Source organism: Sciurus carolinensis, chromosome X (assembly GCF_902686445.1).
Source record: "Sciurus carolinensis chromosome X, mSciCar1.2, whole genome shotgun sequence".
In the NCBI taxonomy this organism is placed as follows: domain Eukaryota; kingdom Metazoa; phylum Chordata; class Mammalia; order Rodentia; family Sciuridae; genus Sciurus; species Sciurus carolinensis.
The window spans coordinates 3,533,207-3,559,822 of NC_062232.1; the positions used below are offsets into that span (position 1 = coordinate 3,533,207).

General features: G+C 56.0%; 2 protein-coding genes across 6 annotated transcripts in view; one reads left to right on the plus strand and one right to left on the minus strand.

Moving 5' to 3' along the window:
- Window positions 1–12,791, minus strand: part of Pudp (pseudouridine 5'-phosphatase) — a 70,217-nt gene extending 57,426 nt beyond the window's left edge. Inside the window, exon 1 of one of the 2 annotated variants that reach the window (XM_047536364.1) lies at window positions 12,659–12,791. In XM_047536364.1, coding sequence (XP_047392320.1) covers window positions 12,659–12,734 — 76 coding nt within the window. In that variant the 5' untranslated portion in view covers window positions 12,735–12,791. Of the gene's footprint in view, window positions 1–8,586; window positions 8,904–12,658 lie in introns of those variants that run through there. The other variant, XM_047536363.1, reaches the window with a different exon arrangement.
- Window positions 11,418–26,616, plus strand: part of Sts (steroid sulfatase) — a 144,288-nt gene continuing 129,089 nt past the window's right edge. The window contains exon 1 of one of the 4 annotated variants that reach the window (XM_047536361.1): window positions 11,418–11,527. The gene's annotated coding sequence lies outside the window, so the exon portion shown is untranslated. Of the gene's footprint in view, window positions 11,528–12,104; window positions 12,289–12,457; window positions 12,690–22,823; window positions 22,988–26,616 lie in introns of those variants that run through there. The other 3 variants (XM_047536362.1, XM_047536359.1, XM_047536360.1) reach the window with 3 other exon arrangements.

A 26,616-nucleotide genomic window follows, 5' to 3' on the forward strand; every position in this document is an offset into this window, starting at 1 on the left:
AGATCAGGAAGGAAAGGGGGGCCGTGACTTCCCTCCTGGGGAAGGGCCGACCTAGAGGAGGGCGCCTGCAGTGGCAGGGTGGCACGGGCAGAGCCAGCGCCTGGCCCTCCTCCAGGGTGGCACACCCTCCTTTCGGCTCACATGCCTTTCCTATGTCCAGGCAAGCAATTTAAGAGAGGAGGAGGGGGAGGAGGAGAGGGAAGAGAAGGGGGAGGAGGAGGAGGAGGGGGAGGAGGAGGGGGAGGAGGAGGAGGAGGAGGAGGAGGGGGAGGGGGAGGAAGAGGAGGGGGAAGAGGGGCAAGAGGAGGGGGAGGAGGAGGGGGAGGAAAAGGAGGGGGAGGAAAAGGAGGGGGAGGAGGAGGAGGGGGAAGAGGAGGAGGGGGAGGAAAAGGAGGGGGAGGAGGAGGGGGAAGGAAAGGGCCAGAATGACTGATAGGAGGTGGAGGTGGAGCCAGAGGAGGAGGACAATCACAGGAAGCAGAGGAGGAGGAGGAGCAGGAGAACAGCCACCCCCCCCACTGAGAGGCGGAGGTGCTGAGGCCCCTTGCCGCCCTTCCCCTTCCCCGAGCAGCCGGGAGCTGGCCTGGGAGCTCAGAAGCTCCGGGGGCTGCTGTGCACAGGGGCAGCTCCGGGGCCTCCTGGATCAGTTTTCCTGGTGGGATGGCGAGACCCAGGGTTTTGTGCTTCCGAGAGAAAATCACGGGAGGCCTCCATGCAGGATACTGACCTAGGGACACATGGCCTCCCCCTGCCTGAAGCCTGGGGCTGAGTCCGGCCCTCTCCGCTGGCCGCTTCCTCGTCCTCTGCTCCAGCTGTGTCCCCGCCAGGCCACCAGGAACCCTCACCATGTGCTGCGAAGTCAGCTCAGCAGCTGCCCAAACAGCTTTCCTCTCCCTCCAGTTCCCACATACAGGTCCTCGGCGTGGGCAGTGGTCCCCAAATCGGCTGTCCACCTCCCCAACCCCAGGACCTTATCTGGGAAAAGGGTCTCAGGAGGCCTCCTGTGGTACTGAGGCCCCACACTCACTGACTGGTGTCCTGGGGAGGAGAGAAAGGACACCTGGTGCAGGAGGGGGCGCCCTGGAGGGCCCTCGCCCGCCAGCACCCTGGTTCTGTGTGCCCCGCCCCCACCAGCACCCTGGTTCTGGGTGCCCAGCCCGCAGACCGTCAGAGAACAAGACCTGCAGTCCTAGGCCACCGGGGGTGGGGCAGGGCACCACGGCAGCCCCTGGACTCCTGCAGACCTCTGTCTCGCCTGCACAGGGAAGGGCTGCCAGTGCCGTCGCCCCCGCAGGACCCTTGCGCGGCAGCTCTGCCGGCAAGGCTGCAGGAGGGCCGCCGACGGGATCACGGGGCTCCCACCCCCTGCTGCTGCCGCTGCTGCTGGCAGTGACCCCGCCCCACCTCCGCACAGCAGTGCCCCCTGTCCCGGGACACTCGGGCCCTCCTCCGCCTCCACCTGCTGACACCCCGGCTCTGCATGGCGCTCAGGACGCGAGCTCCGAGCTCCGGGAGGCGCCCCAGGAAACTGAGGTCCCTGCAGCAGACGACTCCTCAGGAGGGAAGGCGATCACCTCCCCACAGGTTCCCTAGGTGGGGTTGCAACTGTCCCGGGGCCTGGTCACCTGGGGTTCAGGTCATGGAAGCTGCAGGGCTCGTGGGCGGAGGGGTCACCCTGCGTATCCCATGGTGCCCTCACGCCCTGCGGGGCACTGCACTGTGCAGAGTTCCCAGGACTCAGAGCCTGCCCGGAACCAGCCGTCGGCCCAGAGGGAGCCCATGTGGCCGCTGGAGGAGGGCCCTCCTTTGCCTGCCTGCGGCTGGCCACCAGCATCGCTCAAGGACCCACTGGAGGTCAGACGGTGCTGCGATAAGGCACGGCCACCAGGAGGGAAGAGGCCCAGGGCTGCACCCAGGGACAGCCTGCCTGTTGGCATTAAGGCCACAGAGCCAAGCACCGCAAAGCCTGGGGCAGAGACGCGGGGCAGAGCAGGCCACAGGCCAAGCTCCAGCTGTCTCCACACACGGCGCCCCCACCCGCAAAGCACCAGAGGGGCAGCCACAACCCAATTCCGGGGCGAAGTCATCGAGGAAAACACTGCGCTGGGAGGTGGGGATGTGAACGAGGAGGTCTGGGGAATCCTACCCTCCAAACACACCTGGGCCCAGGACGCTCAGTCATCCATGAAAACACCCGCACGTGCAGCCGCCACCGATCCTTCCGCAGGCAACAAGCACGTAGAACCACCGGGTGCGCGTGGAGCCAAGGGGCGCGCACGGAGCCAAGGGGCGCGCACAGAGCCACGGGGCGCACGGGGAACCAAGGGGCGCGCACGAAGCCACGGGCGCACTCGGAGCCACCGCATACATGCGGAACCACGGGGGTACGCGGAACCAAGGGGTGCGCGCCGAGTCACTGGGCGCACGTGGAACCGAGGGGCGAACGGAGAACCAAGGGGCGCGCAGAACCAAGGGGCGCGCAGAACCAAGGGGCGCACGCGGAACCACAGGCGCACGCGGAGCTACAGGGCGGCACGCGGGGAATCTCAAATGAGGTCACCACCCAGGAGGAGGCCTGAGAGTCTGGGACAAGAATGGCAGCTGGAAGGCCACCAGCCGGGCTTTGAAATACTGTTCAACAGGGCGGCCCTGGAGTGAGTGTAGTGGAGGCGGCCAGAATCCCGATGAGGAGACCCCCAGCTGGGGCTGAGTGGGCTCCCTGGGGTTTTCCCGCTAAGCGCTGGCCCTGGGCCACTCGGAGGGAAGGGCAGGTGGGTGCTGGGAGGCACTGAAGCACCCAGGACGCAGGCCAGGTCAGCAGCCTCCCAGCACAAGCCTCTGCTGCAGCCAGGAGCAGAGGTCTCCAGGGGGCAGAAGGGACACCAAGAAAAGTCCCAGGGGCGCCACCCAGAGGCTGAGGTCACCAGGCAGGGGCCAGAGAGGAGCTGGCAGAGCGGCCACAGGAACGGCTTCCCGGGAGAGGGCAGACGCCTCAAGAGCCACAGGTGCTGGAGCGAGGAGAGCACAGCGCCCTGGGGTTCAGGGCTGAGAAGCCACAGCAGAGAGGAGACCGGGAGGGAGCGAGCAGGGACCTGAACACAGCGGCCGGGCTCTTCCCAGGAGCCGGCCGGGAATGGAGGCGGAAGAGAGATAAGCCAGTTTCAGAAGACGCCTTCGGCAGGGACACTGGCCTCCCGCGGCCCAGCTGGGAGGCACCTTCAGTGGACAAACACCAGGACAGGTGCCGGCAGGCCCGCGTCAGAGACAGGATGGCGGAAGGACGTCCGGCCTCCCACCACGTGAGGACGCCACGCTGCCTGACCTGGTGACAAACACCGGTCAGGACCAAGGTCCACGGACGCCCTCAGAGCCGTCCCTCCCTTCTGCGAGATCCAGTTATAAAGCCCAGGGCCGGCCTGGCCAGGGGCGGGGAGACGGTCCCCGGCTGCTCAGGACGGAGCCCCAGGAGGTGGGAGTTCCGAGAGCCGGTTCTGGGGGCTCTTCCACGGCTGCCCAGGCGGGCAGAGGGCGCAGGTCAGTAAGCCCCATCCCAGCCTCGAAGGCAACCCACGCCAAAGTGCGTGTCGTCTCCACACAGGGCCTTAGAGATGATGTGCCCACGGAACGGCCCCCTCAGCACTCGGGGTCACCACAGGGAAGAACTTAGCTCGACGTCTACGCTACCTCCATTCTACGTACTGGTCACTCACGCAAAAAGAAAATGGGCACTTTCATCTCCCTGTCTACGCACACCGAACACGCTACGTGTTTACCAAGGGCACGGACGCTAGGTGAGGACCGAGGAGAGAAGACACAGCAAGGGCCGCGGAGAAGACGGGACCCACGGAGCTGCAGCCAGTAGCCAACGCCTGCTACTCAATGAAACCCGTGACCCCGTGTCCCGGAGACAGAAGCAGGCGCAGACACCACTCAGGAAGTGCAGTCCGCCCTGGTGTGCGCAGGCCGGACCACCGAGAGGCACAGGCGGCCCTGGCACAGCCCTGCAGCCCAGCCGGAGGCCACGCAGCCGGAGCCCTGCCAGGTCTCAGGCAGGGGACGGGAAGACGCCCGTAACACTAGGAAGCCCTTGTCCCTAGTCAGCCTGCGACCTTCTAAGGAAACCAGACTTCCATTTAAGACACCCCACGAGCAAAGGAGGAGGGTCTGCGAATCCCGAGGCGGCACGTGGAGGGCGGGAGCAAGCAGTGGGCTCCCCCAGAAGGCTCGCTGCGACACCGAGGCTGAGCCGTCTGCCAACACCCTGGTCCCCAGACGCTGGAGGCTCGGGGACGCCGTCCAGCTCCTCCCACGGTGCACCCTGTCAAGACGCAGGCTGCAGCTCTGGGAGGTACCAGCGCGAGGGGACAGCAACGCTCCTCCACACTGCGCCCCTACGCAGGGCCCGCGCAACGCCAGACACCAGACCTACCTACCTCTATCCCACAGGACGAGGAGACTGCACAACCAAGCAGCACCAGCGAAGCCTGGCCCAGGGACAGTTACACACCATGACCGGAAGCCCCAGGGCACGCAGCGGCTACCCTCATCACCAACCTGTCCCTTACAGACGCCCTCCCTAAAGGAAGCCGTGTCCCTTTAGCTTTCCGTTACTGTGACACCCACCTGAGGAAATCCACTGATAAAGATAAAAGGTTCGTGCAGACTCAGTTTTGGTGGTTTCCATGCGTGACTGAGAAGCTCAGCGGCGTCTGAGCAGCACGTGGCGTGGGCAGAGTGTGCTCACCATGGGGCCAGGAAGCCGAGAAAAGCAGGAGGAGACCAGGGTCCCACCGTCCCCTGGAGGGCAAACCCCAGGGACCTCCATCCCAGCAGGTCCCAACCCTTAAAGGCTCCGCCCCCTCCAAGGTGCAGGCGGGGATCTTTAAAGCCTGGACCTCGGGCGGGTTACCCGGCCACAGCGCTGCTGTGCGCTAGAGGAGCCTGCCTCCACTGTGCCCGTGACACTGGACAGCCTCAGGAACAGGCCAGTGACCCTGCCAGCCGCCCCGCGTTCTGGATCTGCCTGGCCGTTTCCCCTGGGCCACGCCACCACCCCGCGTCCCCAACTGCACCCCTCAGGAGACACGCCGTGACACCCTGGAGAGCCACTCAGACCCACGGCCCATGGGTGGCTGCAGAACGGTCCCCTCTGCCTTCCAGCCAGTGTTCCCGGCCTCCGTGGGGACGGCGTGCCCCGTTCAGGTGGGGCCTCGCGTGGGTGGCCGGCCCGCTCGCCCGTACTGTGACTGGCTTTCTTCCTCCGGGGCTTCCCCGCTGCGCCCCCTGCTCTCCTGAGCAGCCTACGGACTCCTCTTTCCCTGGCGGGATATTATGGTCTGCACGTGCGTCCACGCACCGCCACGCGCCCTGTGTGGAGAATCCACTCTACGGCAGGCGCTGACCTTCCATTGCAGGCCCCTCGCGCCTGGCCGGTGGGAGTGCCTGCGTCCGCCCGGGTGCTCTGCGCTGGCCCTGGACTGGGAAGCGGGCACTTCCCTTGGGGTCTGGCTCCCTCCCCCAGGGCAGGGTCTAGAAATCAGTGCTCCCTGGTTGCGCTTGGTGCTGGTGGGCCTGCCTGGGTCCACAGGCCCCTCAGGTGGGGCCACCAAGCCTGCCTGTCCTGAGCAGCAGCAGGCGACCGGCTTCCCGTGAACCTGTGCCTTCCAGCGAGCCGGGCCAAGGCCGCCATCCGCTGGGCGAACAGCCCCCCAGAGGCCGCTGGGCCCCCCGCCCTCCCTGAGCTCCCCAGCTCCCTCTGCACTTCTGACTGACTGTGCCCACCGCGCGGCCATTCCTGTCCCCGCTCCTACTCGCCCCGACCGCAGCTGTCCTCTCGCCTGACCCACCTCCTGAGGTCTGGGTCCCTAATGCACCCTGGGACCCTAACAGACTCATTCGGAAGCCCCCAGCCCCCTGCACGACGCTTTCTGCACAGACACAGGGCGAGTGGGTCTGTAGGACTGGAGTGGGTGGGTGGCCACTGGCATCTGAGTCCAGGTGAACAGGATGAGAACTTCCCTTCCCTGGGGCCCCAGGCCCTTGGCCAGGCCTGTCTGCCAGCTGGGCCCTGCCTGGGCAGCGCAGGCTGGAGCACGCCCGCTTGGCAGAAGGTCCCGCCAGCTGGCAGGTGCCAGTCTGCAGAGAGGTGGGAGCAGAGTTCGCAGGAGGAACACCTTCTCCTGGTCCCGCAGGAGGGTGGCGAGGGAGGCAGGGAGGCCCGGTGCTTATGTGCCTTTGGGCTCCAAGCCCTCCAGCGAGCTGGGGCATCAACTGGGTGCTCTGCCTTCCCTGCCTGGCAAGGCAGGCCCTCGTGGGCTCAGGCAGACTTTGGTTTGCTCTGTGACCCATCTGAATGGCCCGTCACCTGCAGCAGATCTTAAACAGGTCACTGATGCAAGAGAGCACGTCACTCAGTCCAGGTCCCAGAACTAGGGACGGAGAGTAAAGGGGTGCGGAGGGCCCACCAGGGTCAAGGGCAGCAATGCTGGGGACGTGGTAGCTGAAGGTCGGAACCACAGGAAAGGACCAGGGAGCCGGGGACGAGGCCTCGGGGGAGTGGGAGATCTGCGCCCAGACCTGGCTGGACACTGGCCTCCGGGGCACCCTGCAGAGCCGGGAGGGAGTTTCCCTCGGAGCGCTCTCCCAGGCACAGACGCACGCAGAGGGTCTCACTGTCCATTTCAGTCCGCGTTTTCGCCGCTCTGACTAAAAGACCCGACCAGAAGAGTGTCGGGGAGGAAAAGATGGAGGGCGCACGGTTCCCGAGGCCTCAGTCCAGAGACAGCTGGCTCCGTTCCTCGGGACTGGAGGTGGGTGGATCAGGGCGGAAGAGGGTGGCGGAGGGAAGCAGCTCACGTGATGACCAGGGAGCGGACAGTCCACTCCCCAGCCACAAATACATACCCCAGGCCACAGCCACGGCCCACGTCCTCCAGCCACGCCAGCATCCCAGGCCCCACTCAGCGAATCCCTGCGGGGTGGAAGCTCTCGCACCCCAGGCGTTTCTCCCTAAAGCTTCTTGCACTGTCTCACACGTGAGCTTCACATCCAAACCCTAACACTGTCCAAGAAGGCTCCTGCTAAGAACCAAAGGGGCCATTTTAAACCACAAGTATCTGTACCAAGATCCCCCGCCCCAACACAGAAACCCAGCCGAACGAAGCTTGCAACAGATTAGATGCTGCGTATGTCCGTCACTGGCGATCACCGACACTTCATGTTGGAAACTATCTGAAAATGCAGTTCATTCCGACAGGACACAGGCTGCCGTCTCGGCTGCTATGACAACACGCCTTACGCTGGGTGACGAATAAAGACGGGAAAGGGACTGCTCACGGTTCTGGTGTGTCCAGGCTCAATGTGTCAGCGGACCGGGTGCTGGAGAGGGCCCGCTCTCTGCCTCAGGGATGGCACCTCCTTGCTGGGTGCTCTTGAGCAGGCAGGCAGGACCCGCAGGCCCCAGGGGACTCTCCCAAGAGGCCAGGAACCCCATTCCTGAGGCCGGAGCCCCCCTGACCTGATCCCGTCTCTTCACGCTACTGCACTGGGACAGGTCTCGAGAGCCGCTGGAGGGGGCAGTTATTCAGGCCACTGCAGCGGGGTATCCACAGCTTTTCAAACACCTCGCGAAAAGGTCACCTGGGAATCTAGAGAGTGTCTTCGGCAGACATTTCTTAGGTGGCCTGCCCTTCTGCATGGCTATATATATCCAAATACTCCGAAAAAGGACAGAGTGACTGAAACTTCAAGTACAGAAGTTGAAAAAAAAAAAAAAAAGACAAATGATCAGAATGACACAAGGACCCAACAATCCCCAGCGTCCAGCTCTTGCAGGAGAAAGGGCCAAGTAAGACCTGTCCCCAAAGCACCGAACGTGGCAGCCACGACCACGGTGCCGTGATTCTGCCCCGGTCGCTCAGCTAGAGTCCAGATTTCGCCAAGGGGAGGAAGAGGAGCGGAAGGGAGGGGTCCTCTCCACCTGCGAGAGCAGAAACGTCCCAAGACTCTACTCACACGGCCAGCGGGACAGGAGGCCCATCGGCCTGCAGAATTCTGCCACTGAAACCGCCACCCTTCTGCATGACTCCAGACACGAGAGCAGCTGGCTGGACACTGTGAGCCACTGCAGGACGAACCCTGGGTGGCCGAGGTCCAGGTGTGTGAGGAAACCGAACTCCCGGGGGCAAGACCTTCTGTGCCAGTCCTTCTCCTACGCTACTGACTCCAGGGCTGGCTGCATCCTCAACAGGGACACGGGTCTCCAGAAACCACAGACCCTGAGTCGCTGATGACAGTCAGATGGAGGCCCCTTGCTGGAGGCTGGCCTCCATCCCAAAGCCTCAGTGTGGCCTCCACGTATCACCCAGCAAGGGGAAATGAAACCCCGGGTGCACACAGCCCTCGGGAGAACCAGGGCAAAGACAGAATGTGAACCAACCGCTGCAGTCGCCCTGACTTCCAAAACCTCACCCAGCACGGCGTGGCCAGGGTCACCAAAGCAGAGAAGAGGGCGAGATCCTGCCTCCCTCCAGAGAGCACTCCGCAGGTTCCCAGGAGGGACGAGAAGCCAGGCAAAGGCGCGCTTACCCTGAGAAACACGCCTAAAGGAGCGGCCCCAGGAACGAGCCGGTGACACAGGGACAGGCGCCTTCAACATCCGGAGCTCCTGACCGCCCCTCTCAAGCCTCAGCTGCATCGGGTTAAAAGGAAGGAGGTCTGCGCTCCTCCAAACGCCAACCCAGGGCCCTGCTGCTGCGCCTCGGCTGCATAAGGGGAGTCTACGTCCGTCCTGGGGTCTGAGAAGGTTTCAGGGTTGACAGGCCTGTGGGGTGTTGACCACAACTGCCCGCCGCTCAGCGAACCCAGTATTCCCCGGGGCCAGGACCCTGCCTCCAGGACCTGCGGGTGTCACCTGGGACCGTGTCAGTGGGGTGGTGCTACGGGAGGGCGAGGGGCAGAGAACAGGGCGGCCCAGCACAGTCTGCTGCCACTCGTAATCCCGCCTCTGTGGACTTTGGGAGGTGTGACCTAACAGGATCGAAACGCAAATATTTTTACTTCCCTCCCAGACTTCTTATTTCCTGCAGCTTCTCTCTCTCACTCACACTCACACACACACACACCAGCGCACACGTGTGGTACTGGGGATAAGACTCACCACCACCTTGTGCGTGGTAAATGCTCTACCACTGAGCTACAGCCCGGTCCCTGCTGCTGATTCGCTTATATTCCCTCCCTGCGTCTTTGGGGTCTTACCTAACTGCTGGAGGAGACTGCTAGAAAACACACCTCCCACGTCGCTGTACACTAACTCTGTGTTCTTGACCTCCACCCCGGCCTGGCCTTCCCTCCTCAGCCTTCATGCGGACCAGACTCCAGGGGCTGCTGTCCCCAAACCTGGGCCTGTGTTCTCCAGCCAGTGAGCAGCCAGTGAGCCCTCCAAGTGGGGCTGGTTCACACTGAGATGTGTGGAGTGTAAAACAGACTTTGAGGACCTAGGATTAGAAACACATGTAAGAAACTCCACGTTTTTTATGCTATGTGCTGATTTCTGGGGCATATCAGGTTAGACAAAAGCATCAGCATCATCCGAATCAGTTTTTTCTAGATCCTTTTGCGTTTCTAAAGCTGCTCAGAAAACACTGTGGCTTCCCTGCATTCCTCTGAGACCGAGCCTCTCTGGACAGCAAAATTCCTCCTCTTTTGAAGAAACTGGGGTCTTGTCTTCTCCTCCTTTCAGCAATTTACAAACTAGACAGTCTTTCCTGCCCTCAAAATCCTGTCCCATTCACACATAACTTCAGTTCCCTCTTCCTTCTCTGAATGTCATTGGAAAGCCAAAATGACTACTTAAGTCACAGCTGATGCATTGCTACCTGTCTCAACAACAGCGACAAAAAAAAACCAAAAGTGTGCTTTCTGTTTAAAAGGACAACCCACAGCCCCATGCACTGGAAAAGTACTGTGAAGTGCCCCCGCGTGTCCTTGAGGACATGAATGACTTCCTCATTCTTGGATTCCAGAAGCTAACCCTGCAACACAAGCATTCCCCAGGAAACTTCCCTGGGAACTGCAGTACCCGGCCGGGCTCCCTGGACAAAGGCAGCCTCCCAAGGAAATGCATTCAAAACTCCAGAGAAAAACAGACCCTCAGAGAGAGGAGCCCTCGGGAACTGATGACAGACAGTTATGCAAAGGAGACACACTGAAGTCAGGCACTAAAGGAGGAGAGGAGGCAGAATTTGGTCCTTGAAAGGGCATGAAAACTGTGCACTTTGGAAAGCTGTGTTTTACTGGAGACAGTTTATGAAAGAAGAAAAAAGCAAAGGTGAATTTCCAGGTTCTGTGAGGTCTAAGCATTCAAAGGAGAGTTAAAGACCAGGAGGAACAGGACAGAAAACAGGGAAGGCTAAAAGGGTTAGTTAGGTCTTATCTCTCCAAACAGCAGGAATGCAACTATCTGATCACGGGGGATGGGCTAACAGTGCAGGTCAAAGTCTGATAAACCATCCAGCTGGCCCCAGCTGGCCGAGACCCTGCTGGTAATTCCCTAACACAGCACCCCCACCCCCACCCCCACCCCCACCCCAAGCAACGCAAGGAACCACTTTCATGGTTTCAGGGTATATGGCTCTATGTGCACCTAGGGTCAAAACCAGGCATCAAGCTAATTTACAAGTTAAGTTTAATGAGACACCTTAGTTTGCATTTAAAATTCATGAGCCTCTTGGAACAGGTCACTGGACTCTCCACCAGGGGATAAGGAATTTATTTGACAATTAAACTTCTTGACCACTTGAGTAAGAAAATTCACATCTAGGAACTATACTTATGAATCCCAGAAGGCTTTTGAAATTGAGTCATTTCAAATTTAGCACCTGCAAGACACTGCTTGTTCCAATTAGGGACCTCTGTGGGGATTTCTTCCCCTTTTGGAATTCATCAATTTACATCTGTGTGCCTAAAACGAACAGACTAGTTTGTGTGTCTTAAAAAAGAAAAAAAATCAGTCTCATTACTACTGAATACTCAGCAGTATGATCACAGAGACCAAGGTCACATTCAAAAATTAAGAGGAGCTAATTATCACATATATTTAGAAGCAAAGCAATTCAGAATCGGTCTCGGCTCTCTTCTGTACTAGCTGTGAGACCGTGGACAAGTAGTTGTAGGTTTCTTAGGAACCCAAGGGTTCCCATACTGAAATGTGGTCCCCAATGCACCAATGTCCAGAGGTGGGGCTTTGGGTAGCGGTTGGATCCTGAGGGCTCTGACCTCAGTGGATAAATCCACTGGTGGATTTGAATTTAATGGCATTTTCGGGAGGTGGTGGAAACTGCAGTAGGTGGGACCTGGTAGAAGGGAGTGGGTCTCTGGGGGTGTGCCCTTGGGGACTATATCTTTCTCCCCACCACTTCCTCTCTGTCTGCTTCCCAGTGGCCACCAGGTGACCGGGTCTGCTCCGCCATGGTGTTTGTCCGCAGCACAGGCCCGGGCCAGTGGAGACAGCCCATCGTGGACTGAAACCGTGAGCCAAAACAAATCTCTCCTCCTCTAAAGTTGTTTTTCTCAGGTGTTTTATCACAGGGACAGAATGCTGACTTGACACCTCTCTGAGCTTCAGCCTTTGTTTTTAATTAGTCAAATGCAAATATTTCCTCCTACCTAGCAGTGTTCTGAGATGAAGCAATCAGCTATGCACACGGAGAGGTCAGCAGTCTCAAGAGTCTGTGGGCTGTTTACTCATCCCGAGGAAGGCGGGAGATGTGAGCTGGGAACACATGTTTCACAGTGTTGGTTCTGCTGAGGTTTTGGGGAGGGTTCGGCACCCTCCTGTCTGGAGTTAGCATTAGTGAACTTCCCCCTATACCGCCGCTGATTGATTTGGGTACGAGGTGGAGGACCTGTCCAGCCTCAGACCTGCAAAGCTGCACTGCTCAAACTTTCAGGCGGTTGGGTTCAAATGCTGATTCTGATCGGCCAGGGGCGGGCAGGGGCACCGGCCTCTGCATTTCCCTGGTAATGCCCTTGGTGCTGGCGAGGCTGGGCGGCCAGGCCGCTTGGCAGGGCTTCCCCACCTCTGCACCACAGACACCTGGGGATGGATAGGTCCTTGTCATGCTTGCTCTGGGGCTGTCTTGTGCAACGGGCTGCAGTCCACTAGGTGCAAGGAACCGCGCCTCCCTACTCCGGCGGGGACATTCGAAATGCCTCTGAACACCACCAGGTCCCCAGGGGGGCACGGTCACCGGGTCCAGCACCTGTACCTTCCGGGGCAGTGCAATCAAGGTGCGCTCACCTCGGCGGGCAGCCCGGGCGCAGGCGGGCAGGTACCCTCGGACGCTTGTGCAGATGGGGAAACTGAGGCCGGGCGCCGGGGCGGGTGGCGGGAAGGCCAGGGGGTCCCCGGGGACGGCGCCTACGTGCTCCGGCCCCGCCGGAAGCGGGCGCTGGGGCCGCGGAGACGCGGCAGCTACGCGCGCCCGGCAGCCTGGTCATGGGACCGCGGGCTCCGGCCGCCGCCCGACTTCGGGGACGGCCCGGGGCGGAGCGCGCGGAAGCCCGAGGGTCCCGGCCAGGCGGCCGTGGCGCCGCGGGTCCCCGGCCCTGAAAGACCCCGCCCCGCCCCGCCCCCGCGCCCTGACCGGAGGCTACCCACCCAGAAGCAGGCCGTCCATGTCGAAGATGAGGTGGGTGACGGGCCGCGGCGGGGGCGCGGGCGCGGGCGCCGCCATCTCTGCCGGGGAGGGGGCGGGGAAGAGGCGCGCGCGCCCGACGGCCCCGCGCACGCGCACCGCGCGTCTCTCCACGCGGCAGCCGCACTGCGCACGCGCACTGCCGGCCGCCCGGCCGCCGCGAGCCTCAGGCGCCCCCGCGCACGCGCGATCCCGGCCGGACTCGCGCCGCTCCGCGCACGCGCGCCTGGGCCCTGGGCCGCCGCAGCTTCGTCGGCAGCCGCCACCACCAAACGCCCAGGCGGCGCGTGGGGGAGCAGACGTTCACCGGTTTCCAGAAACCGGCTGAGCCTCTCGGCCCCAGGCCGCGCAGAGTCGGGTGCCTTCTCTGCGGGGGGAAAATGCGTGACTTGGATGTGAAAGGGAGTCGAGGAGGAAGGAGGAGGGAGCGGGCAGGGGGCTGGGGAGGGGGCGAGCAGAGACGCCCCGAGTGCCGTCACCGTCCGCCACCCATTGCACACTAATGTCCTCGCCCCCGGCGCCCCGCGGTGAGCTCATCCGAGCCCCAAGAGCAGACCGACTCCGGGACCTGGGCGAGTCTCCCTTTGGGTTTTTCCCGCCCGCTTGCCTGCGGCCCTGGACCAGGTCCGAGGGCGTGCGGCGCATGCGCAGTGCAGCGCCTGCATCTGAGCATCTCTGCGGTGCCTGCCCAGCGCGAAGCTGCAGCAGAAACCTGGGAGTTAAGCAGCCTGCCCGACTGACAGCCCTTTCTGAAAAAGCCCTGCAGCCCTCCTCCCGCTCTTTGCCTACTCTGTTCCTTTTTTTCTTTTGTAACCTTTCAGAGGGCAACCTGGAAAGCTTCTCCCAAGCCCCCATCCTCAGGGAAATACCATGAAAGATGGGATCATCCGAGAAGCAGAAATAAGACAGTTACCGAGACTTTAAAACGTGAGGGTGTATTTCTAGTCAAGGGCATAGACACCCCAGCATTCAGCTTAAAGATGATAGAGGCGGCAGGGGTGCATCTAGGCCTTAACCTTCCTCCAGTATCAAATAATGGTGCCAAATGAGAAGAGGCGAGGGAATCCCGTGGTACTAGGGAAGAGTATATGTTCGATAAAAGTGCATCATTTTATAGCCGCTGTCCACCAGGTAATGCAAACCTGATTTCCCCTTGAGGATGCTGGACCTCAGGGAAGACCCGGGATGGTGACCCTAATGCAAGCATTCATGGATTCCGTGAGTTTACTATGCCCACCGTGACACAGTACTACCAATCAGGGGATCTGAACATCAGAAATGTCTCGTCTCTCTTATAAGAACCAGCAGTCCTAAATCAAGGTGATTTCAGGGTTGATTCCTTCCGAGCACTGTTGGCAAAGAATCTATTCCAGGCCCCTCTCCTTGGCTTGTGTGTGGTTGTTATTTCCCTGTATCCTGGTCTATCATATTCCCTCTGTGAGTCTCTCTGTCCAAATTTGCTCCTTTTCTAAGAACTCCTATCCTAGCAAGTCAAGGTCTACCCAAATACCACATTGCAACATGATTATCTCTGTAAAGACTCTACTTTCAGATAAGGTCACTTTTTTGAGGCACTGGTGGTGAGCAATCCAACATCTCTTTTTGGGAGATACAGTTCAGTCCACAGAAAATCCATTGCAGAAACGTTGATGGGCTTTCTACCATGTGCCAACACTCACAAGCTGGAGTCTTTAGAGTCGTCCTCAATTTCCTTCCGTTCTCTGGAATGGAAAAAAAAAAAAAGGATATCCAGGTGGGAAAGTTATTTTTGAGTGTTCTTGTCACATCACAACGTTCTTATTTGTTAGTCTTGTCTTTTTTTTTTTTTTTTTTTTTAACGTTCGTTTAAAAAGGAAAAAAAACTTTCAATGCCAGGACTAAGAATTAAAAACCACAGCAGGAACTAGCTGGTGTGTTGTGAAGGGTCTCTGTGTCAAGGAGAGTGTCTTCCTAGCTGTGAGCCCAGGGAGCCGCCTGTCTTTTGAAACCTCCTGGAGATTTGCTGCAAAAATAAGTCAAGGTTTAGAAGAAGAGCTTGTGAATGGCCGTGTTCCAAGGACCTGAGATACTTGTGAGGGTCACGCTTGCTAGAGTTCCTCCACTTCATCCCAAGGCGTGAACTGCGGGAGACAATGCAGTGTGTTCCTTTTTAGGAATCCCAGTGCTAGCAAGGAATTTGGGTGCACTGCAGCTGCAGGGGCAAAGCGGCTGGTGAACTGCAGAGGAGAACACCAGAGAACCTCCTGGTCGTGGGCTGCTTCTTTATTGCTCCCCAGATGTGAAAACGCGGTTGGTGATTTTTAGGAGTTTTTTTTTTTTTTTTTTTTAATTCATCCTTATATGCTCAGAAGCTAGCATATTATTGGGAAAGGCTCATTTTCCACATTGTTTTGAAACATCCCTTGCATGCATAAGATGGGAGACAGCTCTTGAAAATCAAATACAGCTCGGGTTGCAGTGGTATATTCTTGCAATCCCAGTGGCTCCCAAGGCCGAGGCAGGAGGTCGGAACTTGGAGGTCAGCCTCAGCAACTGAACCAGGCCCTGAGCTACTCAACAAGACCCTGTCTGTAAATAAAATATTAAAAGGGTAGGGATGTTGCTGAGTGGTCCTGTGCCCCTGGGTTCCATCTCCAGTACCGTCCCCCAGCCCCCGCCAAAAAAATTCAAACAATCCAGGAAAGAGGAATGCATGCCTCTTGGACACAAGCTAGGTTGGAGTGATTGGCCTTGTACAAACAAGCAGCTAGTTACGCTTTAGCTCCTTTATGATTCTGCTAACAGCCAAACACAGACAGCTCCTATGGAGAAGTTGTAAGCTCACAGCCCACCAAGGACAGAGGCAGGAGACAGAGAGCAAACCTCCGATCAGCAAGCTTTCCTTGATTCTGCAGCAAGGTCTGTGGATCAGGCAAGGGAGAGTTCATTTTCTGGGTGTGGAACTGGTCCCTGGGTTTCAGAAGGAGCCTGGGTTTTAGGGTTTCATTGGAGACTGCGGACGTGCCATTGGACAGTCCGGCTGGTGGTGCAGGTGAGAACTTTAACTCAGGAAGGTCGTTGTTAAAAGGCCTAAGCTCATTGTTCTCTGGGGAGCTGGGAGTCCAGATCCTGAGGATGGGTACTCAAATCTGGCCCGTTGCTTTTCTTTCTCTGGGATCCCTTGTTTCCCAGAGTTTCAGGATTTGCCGGGTCTCCATTTAGGGCTAATTCGCAATGGGGGAAGGTCAAAGTTCAGGGCCCAGCATTCAGTATCCACCCCTTTTCTCTAAGGCCTATTGTTATTGGGAAAGGATTTACTGGGAGAGGTTTAATGTTTGGCCAATTTCCCCCCCTCCTCCCTGAGCCACACTGACCCTCCGTTTTTCTTGGGGAACTGTCTTGTAGGAATATAATTTTCCAAAATCCTCCAGAAGTAGGATTCATTTCCTTCTGTGAATTACAGTATACATTTGCAAAATGATGTTTAGCCCATGGGACCAGGTCTAGCTTCTCCGGATCACTTTCAGATGCACCAGATAAGATCCAGGCAACTGCGTGTGATACCGTCACAACACATGAAAGGCTGATGGAACGGAAACAGGCGCTCTTTTCTCTCACCATAAAGTCAAACGTGCCGCTTACGACGTGGCGTGTATTTTTATACATACACCGCATCCTTCGTAGAGTCTTGGTTTATCTCAGCTTCCTTACTTTGCTTTCTTGGGGCAGGAGTCTGGGTGCACGCGTTATCTGTTGTGTTTGGAAGGCTGCGTGAAGCCTCCGTTATCTTTGGATGCCCTCCTGGCTCTGAGGTTCACCAGGGAGAAGCTGGGAGCCAGCTGTGTGCAGGAGGAGACTCAGCCAGGGTGTCAGCTTAATAGCCTTCGCTAAGGATGGGGGAGGATGGCACTGTTCTAAAAGGCAATTGCAAAACAAGGGTGGATTCTGCAACCTGAGACTCTGCCTTCCAATTCCTTGGCCTAGGGGGATCCTGCATCTCCCGGGCTCAGCAGGAGCTGTGTTCACCAAAGCATTGTTCTGGGGAGCTCCTGAAGCCTCTCTCTGCAGCCTCCTCCCCCCCAGCCCTGCTATCCTCTTCCCTGGGCATGCTGAGGGCCCTGTCTGACAAGTGCCTTGCAGAGTTGCTTCTGATGAAACCTGGCTTGGATTCTGCGTTTATATCTAGAGTTGCACCAGGCCACAGTACGTCTCCCACAAAGGGGGACGGAATCTTCCAAATCGTATCGTTACGTTGCGTGCACGTACAAATGTGTGACCTTGAATTCCACTATTATGTGTGATTATAATGCGCTAAGAAAATTTTTTTAAAAAAGAAATATTCTAAAGATAAATGAAAGATTAGTTGCTCAAGGTAAAAATTGTCTCCTAATTTCAGAACTTCTGTGGAAGCAGCCACGAACTCTCAAAGGGCTGGGACTCACTACTTTATCAGCCATCTCTTGTTCCGTCAACCACCCCACACAGTAGGTAATGCGGTGCTTCTCATAGAAATAAGGAGCTTCCGAGAAGTGAAGTCCCCTGTCATGGGGGGTAAGACCTCTGGAAAGGGACAGGGCAGAGAGTTGGAACTTGGTCTTCCTTTCTCTAAATAGCAAAACTGTTATTATATTTTCCTATACGTTTAAAAAAGTCCTTAGGTTGTATTTAAGTAATCAAACCCATAGCCTGAATGGGCAATTAATAGAAAAGTAAAATCCAATAATGAGTGTACCAATAAAGGAAAAGTACTCTAGCAACCACCAAAAAAAAAAAAACAACAAACAATAAAGCTTCAACAAATGAAGAACAAGGCACTTTCTAACCTTCAGCAACTCAGATGGCGATCCTGCGTGGCGAGAGCCACCAACCCGTCCCATCCCTTGTAGAACGTCAATGAGCCAGGCATGGTGGTGCCCACCTGTAATCCCAGAAACTCCGGAGGCTGAGGCTGGAGGATGAGGAGTTCAGAGCCAGCCTCAGCAACTTAGGGAGGCCCTGTCTCAAAATAAAAAATAAAAAGTGTTGGGGATAGGGCTCAGTGGGTTCCAAAAAGAAAAGAAAAAGAAGAAAAAGAAATGCCAGATGATTCTTACACTGGGAATCCCTTCTGATTTTCAAATTTTCTCTTCCTTAACCAAATACCTGGAAGCAATCAGTTTGTGAGAACTCAGGATCTGGTCCAGTAACACAGGGAAATAGCCCAGTAAATTTATGTAGTAAAATCCACAGATTCAGAATCTTTTTAAGAACCTCAAAGAATTGAACATTTGAGGATATTAAGGATAGTAGGATGCGTACGTATATGGAGTACGTGTGTAGACGTGCATCCACGTACACGTTGACTATAGAAGCAGATGAGAGATCGATGTGGTGACTTTAAGAAACTCACAAGGGGGCATGCCTTTGTGGGTGATTTAAATATATTTCATTCATGTGCAAATACCGTGTTATATGTTATATGAAATTTGTAATATATATATTAGGTAAGGCGTGCACTTTTAAGAAAGTTAAGAAAAATGTCAAATGCAAATTCAATTCATTTGTGGTGTGTATTTATGCATATTATTTATGCTAGTAATATATGTACTATGTATCATATGCTAATAAGTATATATTACATATAATATATAAGCATATATATAAAATATATAAGCATATAAGTATATAAATGTACATTTATGTGATACATATATATTTTGTATATATGTATTGATTTTAAATTTTAACTAACTATTTATTCCAATTAGTTGCACATGACAGCAGAAGGCATTTGCACATTTTGACAGATCAGACATAAATGGAGGGTCACCTCTCATTTTTCTGACTGTCCATGTTGCAGGATCACATGGTCATGCAGTCACACATGCACATGAGTCAGCATGTCTGTTCACTCTTCTGTCCTTCCCGCCCCACACCCTTCCCTCCCTTCACTCCCCTCTACCTAATCTAAAGCACCTCTATTCTTCCCTAGCCCCGTCTTGTTGTGAATTAGCATCCACACATCAGAGAAAACATTCCACCTTTGGTTTTTGGAGTTCCGCTTATTTCACTTATGATATTCTTTAACTCCATCTATTTACCAACAAATGCCATCATTTCATTCTTCTTAAAAGCTGCATAATAGTCCATATATCTTACATGTACATTTAATATGCATTGTGTTCATATATACAAATATACACCACATACCAGATATATATGTTCCCCAACTATGATGGGATTACATCTCTAGTCAGTTGGAAATGCATTTACTGCATTTAACCTACCAAATGCTCACAGGCTCTCCTAGCCTATTTTTGGGGGGTAGGGGTACTGGCGATTAAGTGCTCAACCACTGGACCACATCACCGGACCTTTTTATTTTTTTATTTTGAGACAGGGTCTCACTAAGTTGCTTAGGGCCTCACTAGTAGCTGAGGCTGGCCTCCAACTTACGATCCTCCTGTCTCAGCCTCCTGAGCTGCTGAGATTACAGATGTGTACCACTGCACCTGGCTACCCAGCTTATCTTCAATATGCTCACACCCCATACCTGAGCCTCTCCTCTACTGTGTGGGTTCTGTGATCCTGGGGCTGATGGGAGGCTTCCTGGCATTGCCAGAGTCTCGCACACCATCTGACCAGCTCGGGAAGAAGATCACAATCCAGCTTTGGGGGTACAGTTTCTACTGAATATCTATCACTTTCACTCCATTGGACAGTTAAAAAAAAAAACCCAAGTTCAAGCCTCCCAAGTCAGGGGCCACCTGGATATAGACACACATGTGTGGTTATATAAGACACTTAAAACTTGGCCTGTGTGTGCATATATATATATTTAAATATAATTGCATTGGTTGTATAATAGGTAAAATTGCATAATAGGTAAAAGAAGTCCATGCATCAGACAGGTACAATTTGTGTATCTTTGTTCTTTTGTGGGTACAATGTGTGTATTTTGTGTTCTCTAGTTGGTCTATTGGTGGGCTGCTGGGGTATTAATGTATGAAGAATAACGTTTAAGAAACATATATTTCAGCTCGATTTCCTAGGGCTATTTAAACGACTCTGGAAAACCGTAGAGGCAATCAATTTCCCTGGCTCTTTCCTCCTGGAGTAAACTCGAAGGCTATTTAAAGAAAGGTAATTTACTAGGACTTAGTTTTTGCTTTAATAATAAAGCTATAACTTCAGACGGCAGAATGCAATCTATCAGGGAGGAAAGCCATGACTAGGCCTGTATAGAACAGGAGCGGAATGCTAATTAAAAGTCACAATACCCTAAAACAGCCACACTGAGAGTCCTCGGAATTTCCCATCTTCCTTTTCTGATCTGCCCAGTTATGAGTAACAGGTGGAGGCAGGTTTCTGGGAGGGAGGGAGTTTCCTATGACTTTTTCCCCCTGTGTGTGACCTTACAAGCTTCATTTCAATTGCTAAGGAGGGTCCCAAGACCAGAGGCAGGACAGTTGAGATGCTGTGTTAGCTTGATGTGACTGTAACAAATGCCTGGAGATCATCAACTTATAAAGAAGAAAGGTCCCTGTGGGCTTGCAGTTTTGGAGGTTCCTGTCCATGATCCATCGGCTCTGTTTGCTTTGGACCCGTGACTAGTGAGCAGATCGTGGTGGGAACAGGTGGCGGAAGAATATTTCCCACCTGAGGGCCAGGGAGCCAAAGAGAGGAAGAGACCGGGGTCCTTCAGTCCCCTTCAAGGACCTGGCCCCAATAACCACAAGACTTCCACCACCCCACAGCACGGCCCCAGTGACGGAGCCTTTACTAAGAGGGCATTATAAAAGGGACACTCCAGATCCAAACTGTAGCAGGTGTTCAACATTCGTGGCTTGGAGAAGAGCTGAGTCTCTGCCGGGCGGGTGCAGTTCTCTGATGCCGAGTCTGTCTGATGCACATGGTCCAGTGGGGGGCGTCGTGGATTGCATTCTGGGGCTCTGGGCTGCTGCTTCCCCTGTGGCTAAGAGAAGCCCTTCTCTAAGCTCCGTGCTGCTCCATCCCCATGGACCGGGTTTTCAGGGAACCTCGGGTGTCTTGCGCCAGGGCCCTCCTTACCAAGCCTCAGTCTGTGCTCCTGGAGAGTGAGTCTTTCCTTGCTGAACTCTGCTGCTCTCATTCCCTGGGACTCCGATGGGATTTCCCGCCGGCAGCCTCTACGTTGGTAAAGTTTAAGGAGATGGTGACCAGGGTCGCTCGTGGGTTCCTGAGTGGTGATCGGCGTGATCACAGGAATGTCAATCACCAGGCAGGTTCGACCCTGGGCGAGTCCGCGGGGCGCCTGCGTGGATTCCTGTAACGGACCCCCCTCTGCTTTATCAAAGCACAGCGTTTTTCGTCTGAATTGAGATCTCCTCCCTTGGGTGCTATTAAAATCGCCAAAAAGCAGCATCTAGGTCTCTGCCAGGTGCAAAGGCCTGGGCGGTCATGGCTCATCAATAACGGTGCCTGAAGTGTGTCCTCCTGCCTGCCCCCCAGGGCGGGCGCTGGTGTCCAGCAGATGCAAACCTCCCTGGAACCCAGGGTGCTAGGCGGTGCCGGAATCGAGTCAGGTCCGTCTGACCCAGCGTCCTCCTTCCTGAAATAGGAGCAGGCTTCTGAGTGAGCACTTGTCAGAACAGGATGCTCAGTGGACCGCGTCATCAGCTGAGCGGAAAGACACGGTGTTGGAGAAATGTCTCCGGAACCCTGGGGAAGGCGGACCTCCCAGAAGGCGAGGGAAGAGACTCGCCAGCAGCTTTCGGGACCACTGGAGCCCGGCCAGCTCTCTCTCGACCTCAGATCTGGGAGGAGGTCCCCGTCTGACTGCACCTTTCTGGGGACACCAGAAATGACCATGCCGGATGCCCGGCCAGGGCATGTGTCGGCAGAGACCTCATTTCCAAGCATCTCTCAAAGAAGTGTGTGAGATCAGAAGACGCCCAAGACCAGCCGGGGACCGGCAGGGAGGAAGCTCGCGGCCCTTTGGATTTGTGCTTCAGGGACGCTCTTGGGGGGCAGTGTGGCAGCCCCCGCCTGCAATCCCAGCCACTGCGGAGGGCAACGTCGGGAGACCCTTGTCTCAAAATAAAATAGAAAGCAGATACGGGTTGGCTCAGCGCTTGCTGAGTAGGTGGCTTCAATGTCTATGCCCCAAATAAAACAAGAATAAAGAGAAGAAAAGCATTCCTGGAAGGAGGCCGGAGAGAGGCCTCCAAGAGGGGAGAGAAACCCGGGTGCTGCCGTAGGCACGCAGGACGCACCCAAGCACGCTTCTGCCGGAGGTGGGCCGGGGAGAAAAGGAGGAAGTCCTACCCCCAAATCAAAAGTGCAGAGGTTTAATATCCCAAGGGACGGTCCGTCTTCAAGCTTGAACGCATTCCGCACGTGGAAGCCGCATGGCGCCCTGGCTGGCACAGAGCATGTGTGCAAGGAACAGGTTTTACTGAGACCCCGGGAGACAGGACGGCGCCTCTGGGTGGGGGTTCCTTCGGGTGGCATGAGAGTCCCTCATTCTCGTGCACGCACGTGGCAGGGGTCAGCGTCCTCTGATCCCTCCAGGCTGGGAAGGATGTCATGCCACGTGCCGGGCATGGCCACCAGGGGCACACAGAGGCATCCCACAGAAGCCGGGTGGGCCACGTGGCAGAGAAGCAAGGCGAGTGATCTTCTGAGGCTCCGGGGATTTCGTCAGCGTCGCCTGGCACCCAGGAAGCTGCCTTCCTGACACCCTAGCCTCACCCGGGCGTGGCGAGCTAGAGAATGAATTCCTCCGGGCGTCTGAACTGGGGCCTCTGGAACTCACTGAGGTGCCGATCACGGGCCACGTCACCCTGGCTGCGGCCGCCTCCGGTCCTTCTGTGTGCACCGCAGGTTACCAACCTCTGCCCTCCTGCTGGACGCCAGAAATGCACACTGCAGGGTGCTCGGGAAAGGTGCCCGGGGGCCTGGCGTCCCTCCCGAGGTCCCCTGAGGTCGGGGGTCACCAGGTGAATAAGGATTGCGGGGAGGTATTTGGAGCTGGTACGCTGAGCCCCCGGAGGTGACTGCGCCTTATCTCTGACTGGTATCTGAAGCACGTGGGGCACGGGGGCAGGCAGGCGGGGAGGCTCCGGCAGCCGCATAACTTCTCCATGATCGCCGGGTCCGTGACCCCGGATGACCTCTGCTCCAGGGACGGTCGGATATAACTGCCAGGCTTGTCAAGTCCAGGTTCACACCCGGCGAGCTTCTGTCCGGTGAGACGATGTGACAGCCTGCCCCGGATCCTGGAAGGACAGGTCCAGCGCGCCGGAGCCTCCCCGGGAGCAGCCAGATCCCAAAGCCACACAGCAAGGCAGCCGGTGAGTTGGATGGGACGGTGGCTCTGAGCCGCTCTGCCCAGCAGACACTGCGACAGGGCAGAGAGAAAGAAGAGAGGCTTCTGCATCTTGACTCTTCCCAGGAAGCCTAGCGGCTTCTCGGTCGCCTTGTCTTCCTGCAACGGCTGAGGAGCACGTGGTGGGGGAGGGTTGATAGAAGAGGGGGAGAGCCATGTCTTGGCCCCATTGGGGTTTTCAGCTCTCTTGGTGGGGCTCAGGGAAAGGTGGGGAGTTTTCGTCTGGGGAGTTTTCATCTGTGGCGTTGAAGGAAATCAGGGGGAAACGAAAGAAGAAAAAACTCCAACAATGTATCCATAGGATGGATCTTGTTATCTGCAGGTTTAAAGGAAATCACTGGGAAGAAGGAGAAGGGAGAGGAGGAGAAGGGGGAGGAGGGAGAAGAGGAGGAGGAGAGGGAGGAGGACGGGGAGGAGGAGGAGGAGGAGAGGAGGAGGAGGAGGGGGAGGAGGAGGAGGAGAAGCAGGAGGAGAGGAGGATGGGGAGGAGGAGGAAGATAGGAGGAGGAGGGGGAGGAAGAGGAGTAGGAGAAGGAGGACAGGAGAAGGGGTGGAGGGGGAGCAGGAGGAGTAGGAGAAGGAGGACAGGAAAAGGGGAGGAAGGGGAGCAGGAGGAGGAGGGGAGGAGGAGGAGGAGAAGAAGGGGAGGAGGGGGAGCAGGAGGAGGAGGGGGAGGAGAAGGGGAGGAGGGGGAGCAGGAGGAGGAGGGGGAGGAGAAGGGGGGAGGAGGAGGAGAGGAGGAGGAGGAGAAGAAGGGGAGGAGGGGGAGCAGGAGGAGGAGGGGGAGGAGAAGGGGAGGAGGGGGAGCAGGAGGAGGAGGGGGAGGAGAAGGGGGGAGGAGGAGGAGGGGAGGAGGGGGAGGAGAAGGGGAGGAGGGGGAGCAGGAGGAGGAGGGGGAGGAGAAGGGGGGAGGAGGAGGAGGGGAGGAGGAGGGGGAGGAGAAGGGGAGGAGGGGGAGCAGGAGGAGAAGGGGGGAGGAGGAGGAGGGGGAGGAGAAGGGGGGAGGAGGAGGAGAAGAAGGGGAGGAGGGGGAGCAGGAGGAGGAGGGGGAGGAGAAGGGGGAGGAGGAGAAGGGGGGAGGAGGAGGAGGGGAGGAGGGGGAGCAGGAGGAGGAGGGGGAGGAGAAGGGGGGAGGAGGAGGAGAAGAAGGGGAGGAGGGGGAGCAGGAGGAGGAGGGGGAGGAGCAGGAGGGGGAGGAGAAGGGGGGAGGAGGAGGAGGGGAGGAGGGGGAGCAGGTTGAGGAGGGGGAGGAGGAGCAGGAGAAGGAGGAGAGGAGAAGGGGAGGAGGGGGAGGAGCAGGAGGAGGAGGAGGAGGAGGGGAGGAGGAGGAAAGGGGGAGGAGGAGGAGGATAAGGGGGAGGAGGAGAAGGAGAAGGAGGAGAAGGGGAGGAGGGGGAGCAGGAGGAGGAGGGGGAGGAGAAGGGAGCAGGAGGAGAAGGAGGAGGGAGAAGAGGAGGAGAGGAGGAGGAGGAGCAGGAGGAGGAGGGGGAGGAGGAGGAGAGGGAGCAGGAGGAGGGGGAGGAGGAGGAGGAGAGGAAGGAGGAGAAGGGGAGGAGGGGGAGCAGGAGGAGGAGGAGAGGGAGGAGGAGAAGGGGAGGAGGGGGAGGAGGAGGAGGAGGAAACAACTACAACAATGTATCCATTAGTTCTTTTCCCTGAAACAAGGTGCTCTTTAAGGAGAAGGAGGAATGGCCAAATGCGCTTTCTGGATTAGAGCAGTAGTCTGGAAACACAGGCTTTAGTGAAATACAGTCACGGGAGCTCAGAGGAAAGACGCTGTCCGGCACGGCGCAAAGGAAAGGTGCATTTGCATTAGAGCGCATACCAAGGGAAAACGCGTTGGTTAGCCTGACGGATTAAGGGTTAGATCCACTGCTTCCCAAGAGGATATGACCAATATGAGACAGACCTCCTCTCCATTCAACGTAGGTCGTGCAAGACTGGGGTTCTTCTAACTCTGTCATCTGTTGCTTTTCTGGGGGAAAAAAATTGTAAATAGCAGTTGATAGTACTTCTACTTCTTTTTGGTTTTTCTTTTCACTTTGCAAGTTTTTCTTCAATGTTAAAGATGCAGATTCCAAACGTATTGTAAATACCCTGAATCTGTATTCTAAAGAAAAATAAAAAAGAGCAGAACTTTCTCCTTGATTAAGAGGCTCCTGGGTTTATAGCCAAAGGACTTAAAATCAGCACACTACAGTGACCCAACCACATCAATGTTTACAAGAGGTCCACTCACAATAGCTAAACTATGACCAACCTAGGTGCCCTCAATAGATGAATGGATAAAGAAAATGTGGTATATATACATGATGGAATATTACTCAGCCATAAAGAAGAATAAAATCATGGCATTTGCTGGTGATTGGATGGAACTGGAGAATATCATGTTAGTGAAACCCAGAAAACGAAAGGCGGAAAGTTTTTCTGATATGTGGATGCTAATTCACAATAAGTAGGGGCTAGGGAAGAACACAGTTACTTTAGATTAGGTAGAGGGAGTGAAGGGAGGGAAGGGGTGTGGGGTAGGAAGGACAGTAGGGTGAACAGACATGTGCATGTGTGACTGCATGACCATGTGATCCTGCAACATGGACCATCAGAAAAATGAAAGATGACCCTCCATTTATGTCTAATCTGTCAAAATGCATCCATGCCTTCTGCTGTCAGGTGCAACTCATTAGAACAAATTTAAAAATCTTAAAAAGAAAGAGGCATACACATAAATTGCTGGATGTCGGCCCAGGACTATGGAGCCAAGTGTTTGGGAACAGGCTGTGTTGGTTTTCTTGTAGAAGCCGGTCTCTGTTTCTGAGCATGACTTGGTTGATCTGCTCTGTTCCACTTTTCTTGCGATCACCTCTACAGAAGGACTCAGCTTGCTGATGAATGAGTTTGTGGCTCAGAAATGTGCCTGTTTTCTAAAAATTCCTAAGAATTCCGTGAAGTGAGCGTAGGAGACACGTTCACGTTCGCAGCCTGTGCCGGGCATGAATTCCGAACCAATCGAATGCGGGGTATTTTTCTGCAAGGAGAGAGGCTGAGACACTATTGGCCTCTATTCATTGATAATGCGATCGTGACTTAACAAGTGGTAACGTCGGCAGACGGAAATCTGAAGACAGGACTTTCCCTCAGAACCTAAGTGGTCAATGTCAGACATCCCTTAAAACTCAACCGCAGCAAAGATTTCATGTTCGTAGGAAAGCTAGGCACACGCCTGCGTTCCCAGCACCTCGGGAGGCTGAGGCAGGAGGAACGCAAGTTGGAGGCCAGCTCAGCAACTTAGCAAAATAAAATATAAACAGGGCTGGGGATGTGGCTGGGCGGCCACGCGTCACGTGGTACCAAAAGAAAAGTTTGCAGGGCAGCGATGTTTTTCCCCCTTATTGTGCATCAAATTAACGCAGGAGTAAAACTATGATTTAAAAAGAGGAAAAAATAATGTGTGAGCTTTTGGTCGTGGGCTCTCTCCACCAGATTCCAGAGAAAAAGAAAGAAAGAAGGAAACTGCAGGGCTGAAGGGTGAGCTCCGTGGCAGGACCAGGCTGAGCGCGGAGGAAGGAAAAGAAGGAAGGAAGGAAGGAAGAAAGG